This window comes from Plecotus auritus, assembly GCF_963455305.1.
Source record: "Plecotus auritus genome assembly, chromosome: 7".
In the NCBI taxonomy this organism is placed as follows: domain Eukaryota; kingdom Metazoa; phylum Chordata; class Mammalia; order Chiroptera; family Vespertilionidae; genus Plecotus; species Plecotus auritus.
Window position 1 is genome coordinate 44,319,684 of NC_137774.1, and position 17,651 is coordinate 44,337,334.

The following is a 17,651-nucleotide window of genomic DNA, read 5'->3' on the forward strand; positions in this document are numbered from 1 at the left end:
GACATAAACAGATGGAAGAACATACCGTGTTCATGGATTGGTAGAATCAACATCATCAAAATGTCCATACTACCCAAAGCAATCTACAGATTCAATACAATCCCCATTAAAATACCAATGGCATATTTCACAGACCTACAACGAACTTTCCAAAAATTCATCTGGAATGAAAAAAGACCCCGAATAGCTGCAGCAATCCTGAGAAAGAAGAACAAAGTAGGTGGGATCTCAATACCAGATATCAAGCTGTATTACAAAGCCACTGTCCTTAAAACAGCCTGGTACTGGCACAAGAACAGACATATAGATCAATGGAATAGAATAGAGAACCCAGAAATCGACCCAAACCACTATGCCCAATTAATATTTGACAAAGGAGGCATGAACAAAAAATGGAGTCAAGATAGTCTCTTCAACAAATGTTGTTGGGAAAATTGGACAGATACATGCAAAAAAAAAAATGAAACTAGACCACCAACTTACACCATACACAAAAATAAACTCAAAATGGATAAAGGACTTAAACATAAGATGGGAAACCTTAAAAATACTAGAGGAATCCACAGGCAGCAAAATCTCAGACATATGCCAAAGGAACTTCTTCACTGACTGCTCCTAGGGCAATGGAAACTAAAGAGAAAATAAACAAATGGGACTACATCAAAATAAAAAGCTTTTGCACAGCAAAAGAAACCATCAACAAAACAACAAGAAAGCCCACTGCATGGGAAAACATATTTGCCAATGTCATCACCGATAAGGGTTTAATCTCCAACATTTACAGGGAACTCATACAACTTAACAAAAGGAAGAGAAACAATTCAATCAAAAAATGGGCAACAGACCTAAATAGACACTTTTCGAAGGAAGACAGAAGGAAGGCCAAGAGACATATGAAAACATGCTCAAGGTCACTAATTATCCGAGAGATGCAAATCCAAACAACAATGCGGTATCATCTCACACCTGTCGGAATGGCTATCATCAACAAATCAACTAACGACAAGTGTTGGCGAGGATGTGGAGAAAAAAGGAACTCTTTTGCACTGCTGGTGGGAATGCAGACTGGTGCAGCCACTGTAAAGAACAGTATGGAGTTTCCTCAAAAAACTAAAAATGGCGCTCCCATTTGACCCAGTGATACCACTTCTAGCAATATATCCCAAGAAACTGGAAACACGAACCAGAAAGGACATATGCACCCCTATGTTCATAGAAGCACAATTCACCATAGCTAAGATTTGGAAACAGCCTAAGTGCCTATCAGCAGATTAGTGGATTAAAAAACCATGGTACATCTACACAATGGGATACTACGCTGCAGTAAAAAAGAAGGAGTTCTTACCATTTGCAACAACATGGATGGAACTGGAGAGCATTATGCTAAGTGAAATAAGCCAGTCAGAGAAAGACAAATACCACATGATCTCACTCATTTGTGGAATATAATGAACAATATAAGCTGATGAACAGGGACAGATCCAGAGGCAGAGAAGCATCAATCAGACTGCCAGACCTCAGAGGGAAGGTAGGGGAGGGTGGGGAAAAGGAAGAGAGATCAACCAAAAGACTTGTATGCATGAATATAAGCCTAACCAATGGACATGAACACCAGGGTGGTGAGGGCATGAGTGCCGGGGGTAGGGGTGGGGGTGGGGGGTAATGGAGGGATGAGGACACATATGTAATACCTTAATCAATAAAGAAATTTTAAAAAAAGAATTAAAATATTGGATAAAGATGTCTGGATTAGAAGTTGGCAAGAATGTGGAATTGGAATTGGTTTAAGGTCAGTCTCTTGCTGAGTCTGCAAGTATAAGTTTAAGGGACATAGCGAAGATCAGGCATCGAGGTCTGGGGGAGTGAAGTAGCTGTGGTTCCACGTTGAGTCCTTTTTCCGCTGGAGGCGTGCTAGATGTTCAGTGGTCACAGTACTCATGCAGAGTGAAGACCCACCAGGGCAGAGAGCCTGGAATAATAGGCTTGCTGCTACAGTATTTGGTAGATCCATGGAAAGGGGTGGGTCATGCTCTATCAAAACTCATGGGTTCACCATCTTAATGTGTACAGAACTTTCTTCTGGCCACATCTATTACTTCCTTTTTTCTATGTATTTCCTCTTCATTACACTAAGAGTAGGTTTACCAATAACTGTGCAAACCACACCTTGGTGAGTAACTCGGGTTTTATTTTCTATTCATTATGAAGCTTTAGACGGAGTTAAGCAGTTAAAACACTTCATGCTATTGGGGTTGGCGATCTCCGATGGACCCTGAGTGCCCCTAGGTCTTCCTACTGGGTATGTCAGAAATGCGAAGCTCTGACAGCTCATTACTATTTGTCAAGGTTGATTCAGCAGCGGGGGGACCATGAAAATGAGGTCATGTTCCTGTAGGCAGAGAATGGACATGGATCTGCTTACCACAGAGTGGCAAGTTCCCCAAACTCACGGTCCTCTCCTATAATGCAGCCCACTGTGTGTGCTGCCACTCACTTTGGCCCACCTGCATCTCACTCCTTGTATGTGGTAGGGCATGAGGAACTGAAGTGAATGTGAACTGTGGCTACTGCTTTGCTCTGACTAATAATATCCCCTTTATTACTAAACTAGAAGTTGTATGTCTTCCTCTACCATTCCTCAAATAGCAAGTAGTCAAACTTTACTGGTTTTTAAGATGAGTAAATCCCAGACCATTCACTGATCTTGAAAATTACATTCAACCTATTGGCAATTTTTTTTATTATACCTTTCTATGTTGGTGGAGATGCAGAGAAAAGGGCACTCTGGTACCATGCTACAGCCTTTATGGAAGCAATTTGACAATAATATACATTGGTATACACTTACTGGCAAATTCACTGAATTTTATACATCACATATGTGCGGACTTTACATGTCAAGCATACCTCAAAATCATGGTTTAAAAGAGATAGCCAATATACAATATATATAAGCATTTTACTGTGAAATCTCATTTCTGGGAATCTATCCTATAAATATAAGGGTATATATACAACAGTGTTCGTTAAAGCACTCATCACAATTAATACTGAAAACATCAAGAGGGTAATCCTTCAAGCTCATGAAGAGAGCAGTTAGATCTCCATCTATTGATCTGAAGATATTCTCGTCATGAATTGTTAACTGTGGAAAGCAACTTCCAAGAAAATAAATGTATAGTGTGACCATTTTTGTGGAAGAAATGTCATAAATCATATGAAACAATCTGATTAACAAAAAGAAGTGGAGAAGCAGAAACAGTAGATATTGACATTGGTTGTCTGTCTGGGGTGGGGATGTGGATAGAAAACAAAAGGGAGAAGAGTAATACATTAGCTACTCTGGGTGCATGGGCCCTGAAAGTCTTATTACAGGAAATACTCTAACTTACCCCTGACCTCTGAAGTTTCGCAAGAAGGGCTTTCTCTAGCCCACAATGGCAATCCCAGTGCCTCTTTGGCACACAGACCTGGTAAGTGAATAGAAAGTGAGTACAGTTGCCCAGAGGCACCAGGCACTGCAAGAAAGAAAAGGGATGGCACCCAGGACCCCTTCAGAAAATGCTATTTAGTAGTACAACCGGGCGGGGGGGAGGTGTTGTGGTTGGGGGGAATGAGAGCCTAGGAAGAAAACTGGTGGAATCTCCCTCCCCCTCTCCCTCTCTTCCTGCACCCAGGCTCAGCCCCTCATCTTCCCCTAAGCCCCATTCTCAGCACTTTGCTGAGAGTAGCAGCCGCTTCCCCCGCCCCCCCACCCCGCCCTCTGGGCTAATCCCAGGTTCTGGTTTGTCTGGGGTGGGGCCCAATCCTGTAGTGGGCTGGCACACCCAGTCCTGCTTTATTAAGCCCTGGACTTGTCCTGAGGCAGCAGGACCAAGCCTGGCCGCGGAATCTTTGGTACCAGTAACGGGACCTCTGCCATCCAGGAGAGCCCACCTGCTGCCATGGGCCGCTATCGCATCCACGTGGTCACCGGGGCCTGGCTTTTCTCTGGGTCTTTCAACCGCGTGCAGCTGTGGCTGGTGGGGGAGCTCGGGGAGGCCGAGCTGGAGCTGCAGCTGAGGCCAGCGCGGGGACAGGTGGGTGGGGGAAGCGGGGACTCAGAACCTGGAAGGGCTGGGCTTCCCGCATAGGGCGGGCGAGCGCAACACAGGAAGCTCGGAGCCAGTGAGGGAGCATCCATGCTGGCTGGAACTTCCAGTGAGAAGGGATAACTACACCTGGATACATGAGAGGGTCAGAGCCAGGGCCACTAGGGGCTCAATCCCTTTCTCCCTTCCCCCTCCACTCAGCCTCAACTCCTTTCCCAAGTGACCCCAGGTCAGTGTCATTATGAGATCTGTGTTCAAAGGGGAAGGGTCCTCTGAGAGCACAGGCACAGTGAACTCAGTTAATGGACAGTGCAGGTGACAATGCTCATTCCTCAATTCAAGATACCACTGGCCTCGCCATACATCCTTCATCCTCCAGTTGCTGTAGAGCGCAGGTGTTGGGGGAGGAAAGCTGTATTTAGAGGCCTTTTCCCCGGACTCCACAACGGATACCCGCACCCTTAGTTAAACGTTCTCTCCCGGGTCCCCACTACTAGTTCTCACCGGGTTCTGGTCCCCACAGGTGGAGGAGTTTGAGCAGGAAGTTCCTGAGGACTTGGGGCCACTGCAGTTCGTGAGGTTGCGCAAACACCGCTCCCTGGTGGACGACGCCTGGTTCTGCGACCACATCACCGTGCAGGGCCCAGGAGTCTTGGAGGAGGCCGCCTTCCCCTGCTACCGCTGGGTGCAGGGCGAGGACCTGCTGACCCTGCCCGAGGGCACCGGTGAGGGGCCGCCTCAGGGAAGTGGGTGCAGGGCTTAGGGTGTACTAGGGAAGAGAAAGATAGGGAATAGCACTGAGGAAGGTCCTAGGGGTTTAAAAAGCACGTGCTCAGCAGGTTAAAGGTGGACAAGACAGGAAACAAGGGGAATGTTATACACAGAATGAAAAAGCTAGAAGTGGGACTGGACAAGGAAATAAGGGATGTGTAGATCCCACCTCTCAAGGAGTGCCCTGGGAAAGGGAATTGCAGCCATACTGGAAAACAGAAGAGCCAAGGTAAATGGGGAAAGGAGATCTCCGTGTGACTGGGAACAAGTTAGGGCAGGGACAGGTAAGGCTAGCACATGGGACCCCTGAGAGGAGGCAGGGAAGGGAAGCAATAAATGATATGACATGAAGAGCTGGTTTGGCTATGACAACATGGAAAGACACCTGTGAGGGCAGGGAGCACACTGATGGGGTGGAGATGAATGAGGACAGCAAACAGAATCTGTCACCTTAGGAAATAAGTACAAGAGACAATTGAGGAAAATGACAGATAAGACTGGAAACCTGAACTAAATGTCTTTGAGACACAAGTAAGTATAGGTACCGATGAGGGCAGGATTAAACCAGGTTACCAACTATAAACTATGTGAAGTCAAGGATAGGTGAGGTGAAGCCAGGTAAATGTAGCAACATGGATCCATTACTTGGTTTGGCACACATAGAATACCTTACCCCAGGGAACAGGTGACAGTGGAAGTAGGTTGAGGTCAGAGGATGTAAGTGTGCCTAACTTGAAATATGTCATTTTGGAAAACAGCTTAAGGTGTGGACAGGGAAGGACCAGAATAGGGTAAAATAACCAAGGAATTTTGGATAATATAGGATAGATGTTGACATTTCAGCTGATCAAGAATGAAATTTACAGATAATGAAGAATAGGGATAGATAGATAAATTTGAGTTAAATGTTATGATAGGATGTCAAAAATGGGATTTTTCTCTCAGGACAAATATGAGATAGAGAACGTATTGGTGGAAACAAGAAAAAGGAGTGGGTGAACTTGAATGACTAGGAAAATAAGCAGGGGAAACAGAGCCAGAGAAAAAGGCAAAAAAGTATGGTGCCATGCAACTAAGAAACAGAAGATTGGAAGAAGCCAGGGCATAGAATAAAATTGGAGAAAGCATTTAAGTCAATTGCCTTAATGTCTCCCCAGCCCGCCTGGCAAGAAACAATACCTGGGATGTGTTCCAGAAGCATCGAGAAAAGGAACTGGAGGAAAGACAGCAAATCTACTGGTGACCACCCTATTAGAAGCCTCCCAAATGTAAACCCGCTCCCTGACAACTTCCTCCATCACTGACTTCTACCCTTTCCATTAACCTTTTTCCCCATCTGGTAGCTGGGCCACCTGGAAGGAAGGGTTACCCTTGACAATAGCTGCAGGCAGTGAGGATGACCTACCTGCAAATATGAGATTCCATGAGAAGAAAAGGCTGGACCATGAGTGGTCAGCAAATGCAGGGTGAGGAAATGGTCAGAGTGGAGTGGAGCTGATGGATCCAGTAACAGGTAGGATTTGGTAAATTGATGGTTTCATCCTTGATGTCTGCTCTAGGCTTATGGAGATTGCCCTCAAATATATTTATGCCCTCCTGAGATCCTGGAACAGCCTGGAAGATTTTGATCAGATATTCTGGGGACAAAAGACTGCCCTGGCTGGTCAGTTATTTCCCCATGTCTTCATAACACATTGGTGGCCCTATTAATGAGCTATCTGTCACACTCTACAGTCCCCAGAACTGCTTGCCCAAAAAGAACTTATACAGGGGAATCTCACAGTGGACTCATGAATGAAAATATATGGGCTGGGTATGGAGGAGTCATATGACTAAATCCTTGGGGTAGAGTCTCAAGGAGAGGAACATTGTGTTGTGGTGAATATCCTCCTCCTAACCTCCACTCCAACCCCACAGAGAAGGTTCACCAGCACTGGCAGGATGACGAGCTTTTTGGCTACCAGTTCCTCAATGGCACCAACCCCATGCTGTTGAGACGCTCCACCTCTCTGCCCTCCCGGCTGGTGCTGCCCTCAGGGATGGAGGAGCTTCAGGCCCAGTTGGAGAAAGAACTCCAGGTACACCCCCAGCCCTTGATTGTCTTCTTGTCTGTGTGAGGAGTCAAGTGGTGAAGGGGAGTGACCAAAGGTGAGTCAGGGAAGGGAGGCTGTAGTAACCACTGCCCTTGGGAGCAGAGTGCTCTGCTTGAAAAACCTAGAGGTGATAAAGTATATAAGAAAAAGCATCAAGGCTTTATATTGCCAATAAAGCCAACCATTAGGAGATGTTGGGGAAAGAAGCTTGGACAACCTGACAAGGGGAGAGCGTGGCATACCTGTGGTACACAATCAACTGGCATACCCACTGCTAAAACTACCTCTGACACCAGCAACCCGCATGTCTCTAGGGAAGATTCCTTTAATGGGGTCTTAGCCCTCCCTGTAAAATGGGAGCACTTGAACCTGATGCTCTGGTGCTTCCTTCAGTTCTGCCACTGGGACTCTGGTACTGATGTAGGATAGTGGCTTGAAAAGAGAGTGAATGTCTTTACATTTCTTCCCCTTTCTCTTGGCCCTGTGGAGATATGCTTTCAACTCTAACCATGGATATGTTCCTCTTTTCCTCAGAGTGGTTCCCTGTTTGAGGCTGACTTCATCCTACTGGATGGAATTCCAGCCAATGTGATCCAAGGAGAAAAGCAGTACCTGGCTGCCCCCCTTGTCATGCTGAAGATGGAACCCAGTGGGAAACTGCTACCCATGGTCATCCAGGTGAGGTGTCCTGGGGCATCCGATTTCCAACACTGCTCTGTGTTCATCCCCCACTCTGCCAAGGGACAAAGACAGCAGGCTCTTGTCATCTACCCCTGCCTCACTCAATAAGACCTGTCCTTGCCAAAACTGGTTTGGCTCAGTGGATAGAGCGTCAGCCTGCAGACTGAAAGGTCCCAGGTTCGATTCCGGTCAAGGGCATGTACCTTGGTTGCGGGCACATCCCCAGCAGGAGGTGTGCAAGAGGCAGCTGATTGATGTTTCTCTCTCATCAATGTTTCTAACTCTCTATCCCTCTCCCTTCCTCTCTGTAAAAAATCAATAAAATATTTTTTTTAAATATATTTTATTGATATTTTACAGAGAGGAAGGGAGAGGGATAGAGAGCTAGAAACATCGATGAGAGAGAGACATCGATCAGCTGCCTCCTGCACAACTCCCACTGGGGATGTGCCCGCAACCAAGGTACATGCCCTTGACCGGAATCGAACCCGGGACCCTTCAGTCTGCAGGCCGACGCTCTATCCACTGAGCCAAACCGGTTTTGGCTAAAATATTTAAAAAAAAAAAAAAAAAACCTGTCCTCATCTCCAGTCTCTCTTTTCAACCTTGCAGCCTGCTCAATACTCACCTGAAATTGCCTTTTTGAGAGTCATATGGTCTTTGTTGGTTCTCACCCTAAGGCTTCCAGTCTCTTTCTGACCTTTGAATCTCACCAACCAATTGATGAGAACTGTCAGGTATCTCACAAGTCCAACGTCTCCTTTCTATTCTACCATCCTAACTTACACCCTCATCAGGTTTCTCTCAGTCCTACTGGTCACCTCTTTCCAATTCCTCTGGCTTTGAACCTGACCAGTAAGGCACTCATGCTTCCCCACAGCTAGTGAAAGGATGAGTGGAAGGTTCCTCATTCCTCCTACTAGATTATAACCCTCTGGTAGAAAACAATCTTAGTGACCAGTGTTTCCCCCAGAATACTAAGCATATTGTATAATATATGATAAGGTTAATGGATGCTTAATTTATCTTGATTGCAGATCCAGCCTCCCAACACCAGCTCCCCGACACCACCGCTGTTCCTGCCCTCAGATCCTCCATTTGCCTGGCTCCTGGCAAAGACCTGGGTCCGAAGTTCAGATTTCCATCTACATGAGCTTCAGTATCACTTGCTGAACACTCACTTATTGGCTGAGGTCTTCATTGTGGCCACCATGAGGTGCCTCCCAGCATTGCACCCTGTCTTCAAGGTACATCCTCTACCCTCCATTTCCCAGCTCTCTCACATCCCAGAGAAAGGAAATGTGCAACAGTTCTCCAGAATTTAAAAAGCCTAAGCCATCTGGTTGAGAACATATTAACAAGGTTTCTTCTAATTGAGCAAGTGTCCATGTTATTGTAACAAAAAAAATCTTTATAGGAATTTGTGAATGGAGAAGAGGAGATGGTGGTGTCAGGACTTTGAGCCTTGTGGCTTTATTTCTAGTGTTTAAATTATCTTTATTTTGAGCTTGTCATAGATTTTCATGCAGGTTTTTTTTTAATGCAGAGAGATGCCAACTATTGTATTAAGTCAAGTCATTTAGCATATATTTAGCATTTATTGTAAGGCAGCTCTGATATTCTCCAGCAGAATCTGGTGTAGAGTAGGAATATAATTTGATTTTCAAAAAGTATTAGTCTGAGTTCAGAAAGTTAGCATTTAACTGGGAAGACAAATGGTACACATAAAAAATAACCAGATGACAGTATCTAGAAATAAACTTTGAAATCAAGAGAGAAAGCAATAAACGCTATATTTTTTATGGAGAATGTTTCACCACAACTTAGGAATCATTAAATAGAAGATGAAAGGGATAAAAGAGTAGCCCAAGAGGTTATTTAACCTGCCAATGAGAGGTGCGTGGCATGATAGTTAGAGCAATGTAAAGGAAAATGCAAAGACCTTGTGATGAGAGGAAATAGTAGTTGCAGCATGCCTGGGTGCAAGATTGGAGAGAAAGCTCAGAGGTCTGAGCTGCTGCAACAACTAGGAGCCAACTAGGTAGATACTGTTTAACTGATCTAGAAATATTGTTATTTTATAAAAAAAAAAACAGTGAGCCTAGAATCTATTGCTAGCCAGAAGGCAGCAAAAATAGCCTTGTGCTTGCTTTAAAATGTTTTTGAAATCTTGATGACACTTCACATATAGTAGCAGGAGGGAAAATGATACAGGCTTAAGATCAGGATCAATTAATTGTCAGAAACAATACAATCAAGAAAATCCAGTTTGAGGTGAAAGATGAGATGCTCAGTTTTAGGTACATGTAGTTTGACATGATAGCAAGATATGTGAGAATATGCTAGGTAGACTATCTGAATTGTGCTTTTTCCAGGAGACACACATTCATCCCCAAACCTGTCCATTGGAAGCAATGACCCCTTACGGTTGTAGAGTAACATAGACATGGTAGACACTAACAGAATTCCTTTATCTTGGATTTGATTGACTTTATAATGCCTTTCCATCACCATCTTCTGTGTATCTTAGTGGTTGAACCAAATTTTACCTTTAAAAATCCCCCTTTCACAGCCCCCTCTACGCTTGTCTCCCCTCGCCATAACAACTTCATCCCATGGTAAAGAGCTGAGTTGTTATCAAGCCACTCAGCAGGGCTAAGCCTGCCTGCTTCACAAAGGTTACCTGCACAGGCTCTGCATTCAAACTTCTGGTGTATGAATCCTAAATTCTCGCCTCAGTTCTTACCAGATGTGCGCTCAGTATTCTCATCTCTACATGGGTTTAATAAGAGCTTCATCGTGGAGTTGATGTGGGATAACAGAACAAGGGGCTAAATGCTGTAAAATAGTAGTTCTTGCTATTATGATTAGTTCTTTGTCTTCTGGTATCTTCAGTCCTCATGTAGACTTTGGGCTTTCTATAATACTCAGCATCTTTTTGAATCTTTCTAAAGTTCCAGAACAGTGTGAGTTGCCTTGATATGTTGGTACCAATGATATCAGTTGGGTCCTTCCCTCTCTGCAGCATCACCAACTCAAATAAATAACAATATTGCATGAATACTCCATCTCAGGATGAAAACAAAATTGTTTGAGACAAAAGGAAATGCACATGAGGATCAAATGGTTTTTTATAATGAAAAGATAAAGCAGGATAAAATAAAAATGCCTAATTGGTGGTGGGAAGAGGTTTGACAACAGCCCCTTGGCTGATAAAGAGGATAGATCAATATGGTTCCTTTAATTCTGAAAGTACCCTACCCACTCCACCCCTAACCCTAAAATTTAAAAAATTCAAGAGTAAAACAATTAGAGATTGAAGGAACATATTTGAAAATTAGTAGAAAGGCTATTTTAAACTATAAGGGTATGAATAATAGAAAAATTATTTTTAAAAAATCAAAAGTTAAAGGGCTGATTCCCATAGAACATCTATACTCAAGAGAGAAATAATAAAGGTAATGATAACAGCTACTGTTCAAGGACGTATGTGTGCTAGGCAATGTGCTGAACACTCTCATATGTTATACACATAAGCATCACCACAGCACCTGTGATGAGACCCTATTGTCATCCCCTGTAAAGAGATAAAAGAGATGGATGCTTAGAGGGTATATTATCTTGGTCAAGTATCAAAATTAAGTGGTGAAGTGTACATTAAAATCCAGGTCAGTCAGACTCCAAAGCTCAACTCACAGGGGAATAGGAGAACATGAGACTAAGAGAACAGAAAGGCAAAAGCAGACCAGCCTGCAAAGGCACTAGCAGGTACGAAAGTATCAAGATGAAAGAAAGTCACCATGCTGAGTGCAACTCCCTAAATAAGAAGGACCCAAGCATGTCGTACATAAACCACCCCCTCCAACCTTCTCCATCCAGCTCCTGATCCCACACACACGCTACACCCTGGACATCAACACGAGGGCACGGAACCAACTCATCTCAGATGGAGGTGTGTTTGATAAGGTAAGGAGATAGAGTGTGGGGATACCTAATCATCCAGCTCTGCATGACCTCCAGTCACTTTCAAGATTCCAGGGCCCCCTGTGTGAATGTCCTGACCCTTAAATCCAGGAGCCTTGTCCCTTTATCCCAATATCTTTGAATCTGAAAAGGCCACATCTGACCACTTTATATACTATGCTATGTTCTCCAGCTCTGTTTCTCCCCTTAAGACCTCTCATATCTATTGGCACAGGTAACGAGCACAGGTGGAGGAGGCCATGTGCAGTTGATCTGCCGGGCAATGACTCAGCTGACTTACCGCTCCCTCTGTCCTCCTGATGATCTGGCTGACCGGGGCCTGCTGGGAATCCCAAGTGCCCTCTATGCCCATGATGCTTTACGACTCTGGGACATCATTGCTCGGTGGGTGAGAGTGGGAGCTTAGAAATACAGGGACATTGGGAATAGTGAGAATGGGGCTTTAACCTGAGTTCACCATGAGGTCAAAGGAATACAGAACAAGAAGGTTGAGACAGGAGAAGCAAAGGACTCCATCAAGGAGAAATGAGGAACAGTGAGGAGATAGTGGGCCAAATCTGAGAATGGGAAAGCTAAAATAGACAGCAGACAGCGTTGTGTGGGTGAGTAAAACCAAAGGGTCTGGTGGAATTGGGGATTTTGTTACAAAGAGTGACTATCAACCATGTATATGGAATTCTTAAAACTAATGATCCACATTTTCTTCCTTTCTAAACTAGTGTGTACAAAGAACTAGGAGATGTCCCAAAAGGCAAGCCTTGTCAGATCTGTCCCCAGATACAGTGAGAGTCAGATGGATATACTCCACAGAAAAGGAGTAGCAGTCAGAGGCTATAGCCTTCTACTCTTAAGGAGCTCAGTTCTCTTCTCCTCTGGGCAGGTACGTGGAGGGGATTGTCCACCTCTTCTACCACAAGGATGACGTCGTGAGAGGGGACCCTGAGCTACAGACCTGGTGTAGGGAGATCACTGAGGTGGGGCTGTGCCAGGCCCAGGACCGAGGTAAGATCCCTCCCCAGAGAAGAGAACTCCTTGGACACTCTGCTGAGAACCCCTTCTCAGTCTTGCCCAACTGGGGACATGACCCTAACCCCTCATCATGCCCATCCCTCCATACATAAACATCTGAATCCCATTCCCATCTCCTAAGACTCAGGACAATTCTAGAAACCCATGGATTGTCTTCCTCAGAGACCCTCATGCTTTTTCATAGATGCCCCTCACCTGCCATTGGGAATTATAAGGCCAGAACCACAGCCAGTAAGAAATCTGCCCAGTCCCTGCCGGGCTCTCTCCTAATGATTATCTATTTTCTTACTTAAGGATAGAAATGGGGAGATTATTCCCACCAAAGCCCATGACAGCCCATCCTAGCTTTCTCTCCTTTTTCCTCCTTTCTTCTACTGTCCAGCACACAGAGAGGATCCAGACATCACACACACCTGCCACAGTGCAAGGTCATTGCTAAATATAGTCTCAATACTGTATGTATTTTGACTTAACCCCAAACTCAGTGTCATGATCCTTGGGATTCATGTTCCTTAGGCAAAAGTGCCCTCCTCACTGGTGAACTACCTTCAGGTCCTCTATCCCATTTTTTATCCATAATGAAGAAATAGCCTTTCTTGAGCTCTTCCAAGATTAATATTCTTCTCTCTAGTACACATAGGCAGCTGGGACTGTTTTGAATTATCCTTTAGCTCCTTGCCCCTTCACACTTCACACCAATACCTTGAATCCCTTCTACCCCCTCCATGCAATGATTGTAGCCAATAGCTTAGAGCTATTACCTATAACCGGGCCCCAGGATGCAAACATTAGTAAACCACATGCCTACCCTAGAGTGGAGTCCTACCTCAAAGTATCTGGGGCTGTACCTTCCCCATTCATCCAACAGCACCTCAACAACGCTTCACGACCAAAATCTCTAGTATGTCCCAGTTCTGGCCACCAGGCTCCACATGCTACAAAAGACCCTCTCATTCTCTTCTTCATGCTTCTCCCCATGAAATATCCACATCAGAGCACTTGTAATACTTATTTGACTGTGAGTTTTAACCACTTGCATTCACAATCTTCTCCCTCAGCTTTCATGGTTCTCTTTGTACCATCATTCTCTCATCATTCTCATTAAAGGCAGCGTGTTAATATTTTCTCTTCCCAGACCTATTCATTGAGAAAGCCATTTAATCTCTCTGACTTTTAATATCCTTTCTCTGATGTGAATATAACTCTTGTCCCAAATGAAATAACGAATGTAAAAAGTAGACACATGTGTAAAGCAATCAATGTAAAATGATTGTGATAATATGCCCCACTCTAAAAACTTACCTCCCCAATTTGATCAGCAAATATAAGAGTTGAGCAAGCCCTTAAACTTCTTGAGCAGCATCTCAATTGTAAATTGAGTGGAATAGGACAGTGGATTTGGTGCTGTTCCAGCTCCAACATGAGTTTATGACTTCTCTTTTTTTCTGCATGATAGCCCAGATACCTGAAACTACTCTCTGGGAATGGGAGGGCAACCTTGGTATTCTTTTGTTTTTGTTGTTAATCCTCACTGGAGGATATTTTTCCATGGACTTTTAGAGAAAGTGTAAGGGTTAGGGAGAGACTCAGAAGGAGAAATATCTATGTGAGAGAGACACACCGATTGGTTGACTCACACACATGCCCTGACCTGGGCAGGGATCAAGCCTGAAACTGAGGTACATGTCTTTGAACAGATTGAACCCAGGACCATTTGGTCCATGGGCCCATGCTCTGTCCACTGAACCAAACCAGCTAGCGCAACCTCGGTATTCTTAATGACTTTTGGGAAGAGTAAGAATTTTATTAAAATAAAACAAATATGGAAAAAAGTTAATGTTATAAATCATTAGCCTAAAACTTGAACTTTTAGTAAGGTGACATACCTATATAATTAGCACAAAGAACAAAAAACATTACCAGCTGCCCAAAAAGCCCCTTGTATGCTATTCTAGTCCTTGCCCATCCAAAGGTAACCACTTCATATTGCACAGGTTAATTTTGCCTGTTTGAACTTTACACAAATGAAAATACAAACATGCAATCACTAATGTCTCAAAATATGTTTGAAATTTACCCATGCTGTTGTGACATGCAGCATGTAGTTTATTGTTCTCATTGTATATTATTCTATTTTATGAATATGACAGGCTTTATTTTTTCCTTTCTGCCATTGATGGGCATTTGGGTTGTTTCCATTTTGAGGCGATTAATGTCATTGCTGCTGTGAACATTGTTGTGTGTACAATTCTGTTGGGTGTGTATCTAGAAGTGAGATCACTAGATCATAGGATATGTGTATGTTTAGTAGTAGTGGTTTCTGACACTTTTCCAATGTGCTTGTATACATTTAACTCCCTCCACAGAGTATCAGTTATAATCAATATATTCTCAAATATTTGAAAAAAATACTTCGGTCATATTGTGAATATGTTGTCCTAGGTATAGTAGCCACATGGATATCTTCCTTTGGGCAGAGCCTGTTATTCTTTTGTGCCATTTTATTTTGGGTTGTCTACCTCTCTCTTACTGTTTTTAACCACTTTTTGAATACTGGATATTTGACCAACCAGCCTCTCAGCCCTTCCCACTCTCCACCTTATAAACATAGCTACAATGGACTGAGGGGCTTTACATGGACCATCTCCATGGGCCATATCCTTTATAAGGTAACTATTATTATCTCTATCCTCAGAGCAAACTAAATAGCAGCTCAGAGAAGCTAAGCAATTAGTCCAAGGTAATGCAGTTAGTCAGCAGCAAAGCAAGGACAGGTTCCTTGACTAAATTATTAGCTACCCCACCTTTTATATCTCATATCTCCTTTTCCTGCCTTACTTATACAGTATACTTATCACTATCTAACAAACTGTATGTAATTTTACTTAGTTATTCTGTTTATTACCATTCTTCACTACACAGATTCTCTTTTGCCCACACTGATTCCCAATGCCTACATAGTGTCTAGTACATAGTAGTTCATTAATTTTCAAATGAAGCTTTGTTCTTTTCTCTAGGTTTCCCTATCTCCTTCCAGTCTCGGGCTCAGCTCTGCCATTTCCTTACCATGTGCATCTTCACATGCACTGCCCAGCATGCAGCAGTCAACACAGGCCAGGTATGGACAGCGGAAAGCCAGGGTCTCTGAGAGAAAGCTTCTGGACTAGGAGACACTTGAAGAAGAGAGCTGGGGTCTAGGGTCCTGAATCAGAGTTTCTGAGTGACTCCAGATTCTTCCTCCCCCAGTTCGACTGGTTTGCCTGGGTCCCTAATGCCCCGTCCTCAATGCGGATGCCCCCACCCACCACCAAGGAGGATGTCACAATGGACACACTGATGAGCTCATTACCTAATGTCTGGCAGACCTGTCTTCAAATGTCCATCACATGGCTCCTTGGCCGGCCCCATCCAGACATGGTGAGAGGGGACCTCTGGAATTCTGAAGGGACTAATGGCTGACAAGGAGACTTTAGGGTGAGGGACTGGAGTTTGGGTCCCTTTTTCTTGGTACTAGAAAATGATTGATCCTTTCTTTCTGCTTCAGGTACCACTGGGGCATCACAAAGAAGAGTATTTCTCAGGTCCTGAGCCCAAGGCTGTTTTAAGGCAGTTTCAGGCTGATCTGGACAAACTGGAAAAGGAAATTGTGGCCCGGAATGAACAGCTGGACTTTCCTTATGAATACCTGAAGCCCAGCCTCATAGAGAGCAGTGTTGCTATCTGAGCTCAAATTTTTCACCCTTCAAATACTTGAGGCCCCCACCATGCTTAACATTTCCCCCTGATATTTACTGTTTCCATGCATCTGGGTTGCTATGGTTCTGTTTTCTCCTCTTGAGTTCCCTACCTAAATATTTCACCTGCATGAGACAATGTCCTTACTTCAAGTTTCCCTAATAGAATGATCTTTACCTTGAAACCAACTCCCTCAGAAATCAAATATCTACTCATATAACATTTTCTTTCCCCTGGAAAGTTTGCCTTCTCCATTTGTCGTAAAATCATTATATAATGAAATTACATTATCATTGACATAAGTGATTTGAAATTTGTTTTTATAGTGTAACTAATTTTTTAATATAGTGGGAATTAAAAGTTAATTCCTTTTTTTCTGCTCTGGATAATCAGTTATCACAGCACTATTCATTGAAAAGCCCAATAATCTATAATGTTGACTAAATCAAGTTTGCATCTATGAATGAGTCTAATTTTTAACTGTCCAGTCATTAATTATACCACATTCACATAACTACTACAGCTTTATACTTAATATACCCTGCCATTTTATGACATATTCATCCAATTTGTTCTTTAGAGGTGCTTTGACTTTGCTTGGGCTTCTAGCCTTCCATAAAAACATTAGGATCAGTTTCTCTTGTTCCAAAAATAAAACCTCTTATGATTTATATTGGAATTGCTTTGCATCTACATAATTTTTAAAATCTTAAGCTATGCCAAAACTTGTTTGGCTCGGTGGATAGAGCGTCGGCCTGCGGACTGAGGGGTCCCGGGTTGGATTCCGGTCAAGGGCATGTACATTGGTTGCGGGCACATCCCCAGTGGGAGGTGTGCAGGAGGCAGCTGATCGATGTTTCTCTCTCATCGATGTTTCTAGCTCTCTATCCCTCTTCCTTCCTCTCTGTAAAATATCAATAAAATATATCTTTTTAAAAATCTTAAGCTAATTTTGAATTTTTGAAAAATATACACTGAGTTACCTATAACGATTGTGAATTGAATTTACTTATTTTGTTTACATATTTCACATCTATGTTCATGAATAAGATTGAGCTATAATTATCTCTTGACCTATCCTTGACATTTTTTTTGTTAAGAAGGCTGTCATTTCCCCAAAGAGTACATAGGGTAGTGTTCCTCATTCTGTGTTATTTGGGGGAAATTTTACCTAAGGGTAGAATTACCTTTTCCTGGAGTGTTTTATACAATTTCACCTGTTGACATTATCTAGGTCTGATGGCGTTTTTCATGGGAAAATTTAAAC

The 17,651-nt window shown here is 43.4% G+C and overlaps 1 protein-coding gene across 1 annotated transcript; it reads left to right on the top strand.

The window, feature by feature from the left end:
* Positions 1-3,944: 3,944 nt before the first annotated feature.
* Positions 3,945-16,373, top strand: LOC308254350 (polyunsaturated fatty acid lipoxygenase ALOX12-like; the record flags this gene model as incomplete). Its single annotated transcript, XM_080680327.1, has 14 exons — positions 3,945-4,079; positions 4,615-4,816; positions 6,020-6,101; positions 6,206-6,328; positions 6,422-6,525; positions 6,780-6,940; positions 7,490-7,633; positions 8,674-8,883; positions 11,516-11,602; positions 11,835-12,004; positions 12,501-12,622; positions 15,667-15,767; positions 15,896-16,066; positions 16,194-16,373. 14 exons carry the CDS (start codon positions 3,945-3,947, stop codon positions 16,371-16,373), a joined length of 1,992 nt encoding a protein of 663 aa, XP_080536453.1.
* Between the last annotated feature and the right edge of the window lie 1,278 nt (positions 16,374-17,651).